General features: G+C 41.7%; 1 protein-coding gene across 1 annotated transcript in view; it reads right to left on the reverse strand.

The window, feature by feature from the left end:
• Window positions 1-5,139, reverse strand: part of Cdo1 (cysteine dioxygenase type 1) — a 12,242-nt gene extending 7,103 nt beyond the window's left edge. The window contains exons 1-2 of the mRNA XM_015488605.2: window positions 4,714-5,139; window positions 1,795-1,872 (exon numbers count right to left, since the gene is read on the reverse strand). Coding sequence (XP_015344091.1) covers window positions 1,795-1,872; window positions 4,714-4,883 — 248 coding nt within the window. The 5' untranslated portion in view covers window positions 4,884-5,139. The remainder of the gene's footprint in view (window positions 1-1,794; window positions 1,873-4,713) is intronic.
• Window positions 5,140-5,950: the final 811 nt, after the last annotated feature.

A 5,950-nucleotide genomic window follows, 5' to 3' on the forward strand; every position in this document is an offset into this window, starting at 1 on the left:
GGAAATGGAAGGAGACCCTCAGGGTTATACAAAAGTACATACAAGAGGAAGTGAGGGGAAAGGGAAAAATAATACAAGGGGGACAAATGAATGACAGTAGAGGGGGCAAAGAGAGAAGAGGGGAGGGGAGGGGAGGGGAGGGGGGATAGTAGAGGATAGGAAAGGCAGCAGAACACAACAGACACTAATATGGCAATATGTAAATCAATGGATGTGTAACTGATGTGATTCTGCAATCTGTATATGGGGTAAAAATGGGAGTTCATAACCCGCTTGAATCAAAGTGTGAAATATGATATATCAAGAACTATGTAATGTTTTGAACAACCAACAATAAAAAATTAAAAAATAAATAAATAAAATAATGTATCATCCATCTCAAGGCTTTTATGGGGCACAATTTTGATACGTACCTCTACCAAAGAGCAGTTAATTTTTTTAACGTTGTTGTAATACTAATTTGACAACAAGAACATAAAACCAGAAATCTTTTATGTTTCCCAAATACAACTCTAAATAACTCACGCTGAGCTAGAATTTGATTATGATGGCACATTAGAAATGGCAAAGTAGTATGCAAGGCCCTGGTTTTAATTCCCAGCACCACGAAACAACAAAAAGTACATTAGTGAAATTCTGAAAAGAATAAAGATAATCATCCATAATAATTACACCACACTGAAAAGATCACTTAATATTTTATTTAGGCCTTTCCTCTTTTCTCCTTTACATTTAAGGAAAGAATGGATTTATCATGTAATCTTAAATGGTATCTAGGTATCTGAAGTAGAAATAACTGCAGAATTGATTAAAATATACATACCTATATATGTTTTTAGTATATATTTTGTATTTTGAATTCTATAACTACATCCACAGTCTAGTGATAAATACACTTTTAAAAAATGCTGGATGAATAAATACAACTCCATTCTATATGAATAAATAAACTCTAGGGACCTAACTTTCTAGAGTCATGTAAATTTATGTTTCCTTTCTCTAATAATTTTTTTTAGCACTCTCAAATACTAGGAAGGACCTGTTTAAAAAGTATTCAGTTGGCAATAAGACTGGCACATGTACAAACTAAAAACAGGAACCAGTTTTTATTTTAATTAATTAATTAATTTATGGTACTGGGATTGAACTCAGAGGCACATGACCACTGAACCACATCCCCAGCCCTATTTTGTATTTTATTTAGAGACAGGGAGGGTCTCACTGAGTTGCTTAGCATCTTGCTTTTGCTGAGGCTGGCTTTGAACTCACAATCCTCCTGTCTCAGCCTCTGGAGGTGCTGGGATTAAAGGCATGTGCCACTACACCCAGCCAGAACCAATTTTTAAAGAACCAGCATTAGTTTTAGTTGTGTACAGGTAAAGAAACTAACCAATTAACATGAAGTACAAAGAAATTTCCTGAATTTGTAAATATTTTTCTAGCTCAAAATCTTGAAGATTTGGTCTTTGGTCCCACAAATGTTTACACACCCCAAACACCACAAAGGTCAGTTTAAACAGAACTCCATTATTTTTTTTTAACTACATAGAAGGCAGGAGAAACATTGAATTAGATAAATACTTACCTGATTTGCCTCATTTGGGGGACTGGTTTTAATATATAGTGTATGCCTTAACTCCTTATACTAATTTCCATGGAAATTTTTATTGGAATTTGGGGACCATGTGATCAAATAATTCTAAAATATGACATTAGTGGCTAGTCTGGTACTGTGTACTTCTCATATGCTTGGACAGATACTCTAAGAAATACCAAAAGGAATTATTATATTACCTGCCATGTCCTTCACCCCAACATAAAATCATCAAATTGAATTTCCCATTTCCTTGATCCACAAGATTTCGGGTATACCTAAAAGAAGAACATATTCAGACGTTTGAATTCACCGAAACAAGTACCAGGAAAAACAAGTGTTACAAAGTACCATTGCATTTACAAATCCAGGTCTCCAGAGAGACTGGAACCTAGATCTAGTGCCTTAGGCCACTAGGCCACACTAACTGTCCTGGGTACCTGTGTTACTACTTTTACCTCAAAACAACTTTGAATGTTTTTTTGCCCCCTGTATTTTGTGGTTTTAGGTTGTTTGTTGCAGGTCCATGAAGAATGAGGAGATCATATTGTGAAGCACCACATTTACAGAGTTAGCTAATCAGTTTTAATTAATTGCATGGAAAGATTATAGTGGTGGTGGTGGGGGGAAGCAGATTCCACGTTGGTCCATCACACAATCTCAAACTGATAAAAAGTTTCTTATAGAAGGTATTTGAAAATTGCTCCAGGGAAGAATGTTGCTATTGTTTTCAGCAATTTTTCTTCCCTGTAGCTAATGTAGGACTTGAGAAACAAGGTTTCATTAAATAGCTATACTAGAATTCTCTTTAATTTTACTACTAAAGCCCAAACACAAACCACATTCAGAAGCACTCATGATGAAAAGTACTCTGCAAATAAGTTGGGGGTACCAGGGATATTATCGCCCCCATCTAATTAGCCAAGTTTGATAATTATGATATTTATTTATTTATTTTAAGAGAAAGAGATCTATACTTTTTTTTTTTGGTAGTGTTTGTTCCCTTAGTCACTCATATCCTGCATGCCCTTTCTGTCCTGTCCTTCCCCTCCCCAAAGCTCAGGGCCAGGTGCTTTGCAGCATGATCCTTGAGGGAGTTGCTTGGTAAGTGGATTTTAGCTGACACCCTTTCTTTGTAGCTCTTTATGACCTAGAAAGGGGTGGTACGTAGAGTAAAAGTATTTCCAGTAAACTGAGTTTCTATACCAGAATCCTACTTTTCCCTCCACCAGTCTTAGGTGATCTCTTGTTTCTTTGGGCCTTATTCCAGAGAATTTACTGTCTGGCTCACACTAGAATATATTTTGTAGAACGTATTCTGCATTGGTAATGCATAGTCCACCCATAGGTCATACATCAGAATTCTTCAGTGCTAGGAACCTAGGCTATGATCAAAGTACTTCATTTCTGCTCTCCCTTTTTTCTTCTTCTCTATTCTCCCAACTACCCACTCAGGACTACACCATTATTTTAAAGAGCCTTGCCTTAACTCAAGCAACCCAACCAATTGTATTTCAAAAGGTTTTTCAATCAAGACTAATTCAAGGTCCCTAGAAATGCTCTTGTTTAAAGATGAGGAGCTATTATAGCCCACCCTGGTTAATTAATTTCACTTGGCCAATACGATATCTAGTCAGATATATTACTGGAATAAAACTATTAATGTCATATGTCCAATGGAAATTGAGTAGTGGTTTAAAGTGCAGGCTCTAGAACAATAATCTTATTTGAACCTTGACAGAAGTCCTCCTCAGGTTGTTCAGTCTTTTTGTAGCCTACTAGTCATTTCTTGTAAAGTCGGGATAAGAATGATGCCTGTATCATTCTTTGTAAAGAAGTAACTTTATATACGTCTTTGGAAGAGTATCTAGCCCATAAGAAGTTCTCAATTGTATGGAGCAAATGCAGGCACATTTAAAAAATGTGGTAGGATTGTTGACAGCCATGGAAGGACTTGACTAGCAACTGAGTTGAAAGGTACCAAAGGAAATTCCTAAAGCCACTTTGCAAACAGAATGGAAGCCCAAGTGGCCTTCACCTTTAATCCTACAATAGTTGAAATGTCCCTGATAACAAAACTACCAAATACCCTTCCTGTTACTGGGAAGTAACTAACAGAAACTACTACCTGAGAAAAGGGATGTCATTCTTTCCTTGTTCCTTTCTTTCAGGTTTCTCCCCTCTGCCAGTCTCAACCCAATCAGCCATTAAAGATTGAAGCGCTGGCTGCCCTTTGGAAAAGCTGAACCTCTCACCCTTAGTGGTAATTAAATTTTATTTCTGCCCCTAGGGTATAGTTAATCATTTTTACTTAACAACTATTCTGGGCCTTTAAAGGTCTCAACCTACCAGGACATCTCCCTCAAGCTCCTCCTTGAAGTATGAGTCTTCAACTTACTTCCTACCCCTAGGATAAGAAAGAGCCAAAGAGCAGAAAATGCGACACTATTTTTAGTTTGCGGAAACCAGTTAGTGGATTTGAATAAACCCACAGTGGAAAAGTTAAATTGGTTTGGAAGAGGGAAGAGCAGAAATTGAATAGTAGCAACTGACAAACTCAAGACTCTGGTGCCCCGTTGGGGCAACCGAAGGCATAGTGATAGAAAACTGATGTCAGGGAATTGTGTCCTCTGCCATCACCCCATTTCCTCAATAGCAGATGTAGTTGTCTTCTCCGGACACCTCTATTAGTCCAGCCAGTCAGTTCTTCCAGGCTGCTAGCAAGCCAGAGCCTGAGTTCCTCTGGCTGTGGGGATGCGCCCGAGCCTCTGAGTGCGGGATTGACAATCGCTCCCTAGCGGAGGGCATTGTTCCTGAGGCTGAGGACCAGAGCAGTTGGGGTTGGAGCAAAGAGGTTTGTCGGGGAGAAGAAAACCTCCGCTGAAAAGTGGCCTCCCTCTCTTGGCTCCAGCCTGCCTGCTGTCTGTCTCCCGGCTGTGGCGACAGTAGGATCCACCTTTTGCATGCACGGCTGCAGCGCAGCCCCAAACGCAGAGCGCCAGCCTAGCCACCCACCATCCAGGGGCGAGAGAGTGGCGCGGTGGGCGCGGTGCGGCCTGGGCTCCACAGAGACAGACTCTTGTGAGTGTCGCTTGGCTTTAGGGCGACAGCGCACTCACCTGTACTGGTCGAACTTGGCATACATCGCCCACTCGGCGGGGTCGCTCTCGTAGGCTTCCAAGACGGCCTGTACCTCCTCTACATTGACCTCATCGCCTGCAAAGAGCTGGTGCAGAATGCGGATCAGATCGTTCAGGGTCCGGGGCTTCAGCACTTCAGTCTGTTCCATACCGCTCTGAGCTGGCTGCAGTAGAGTCGCTGAGCGAGTGGAGGCAGCGGGGGCGGAGGACCTTCACAGCAGAAAACACACACACACACACACACACACACACACACACACACACACACCAGACCCTCGAACACCAAACGCAAAGAAACCCTTTCTAAAGCTCTCAAGACTCCCGACAGGCAGCGTGGAAGGTAGGAGGCCGCTATAGACAAGCTGCGCGAAAAGGACTGGACCAAATCTGCGAAGATCACCCTCCCGGGCCCTTTTTAAGCTCTTGGAGTCGGCCGGGAATGTACCAATGGCCCTCAGGGGGTGGGGTGAGGCGGAGAGCCACCCAAGGAAGGTGGCAGAGGCGGGGACAGCCTGAGGGAAAGGCCAACACACACAGGCGTTCTTGCGCGTTCCCTTGGCTCCGTTTGCCCTACGAGGGCCCCATTCTCTCCCGTGTCCCCAGTGCTTGCCGTGGGCTTTGCGCAATCTCTCCCGGACCTTAACATTGTATTTTTGGCGGACCATCCCAACCTTTCTCCCCGCACCACTTCTTCCGCTGTGGATCGCATGCCGGGGTCGTGGACAGAAAGGGTCAGAAGAAGACCTCTGGGGTTACGCTGAGGAGGGGGATGGAAAGGAATCTGGGCTTCCAAATACAGCTAAGAAATTGTGAGGACCCTGCAAAGATTGAAGATGGATTCTTCCCAGGCAGGAAGGACTGTTTTATAGGTTGAAACTATCGATAATATGCCCAGGCCAGGTGACTTTGCCTTTTTTTTCCTTAATATTTTGTATTGTTAAATACATTTTAACAAAGGGAACTCTGATTTCTAGTAAGTATAATTAGTGAACCGATAGGTCACTCATTCTAGACATGTGTGACAGTGCATCAAATAGTATATCCAGTACAAAGAACCTAATGTTTTAATTGATGGTGAGAATAAGACACCCCCCTCCCGAAAAATGAAGTAATTATGCAGTTATTTGAAAGGTTTTAATTAGATTATTTGAATCCTTCAAGTTTAGGCATGTGCTGAGAAGAACCTCCTGGTACTTACAAATAAGAAACATTTCTA

The sequence above is a fragment of the Marmota marmota genome, unplaced genomic scaffold (assembly GCF_001458135.2).
Source record: "Marmota marmota marmota unplaced genomic scaffold, marMar, whole genome shotgun sequence".
Classification (NCBI taxonomy): Eukaryota; Metazoa; Chordata; class Mammalia; order Rodentia; family Sciuridae; genus Marmota; species Marmota marmota.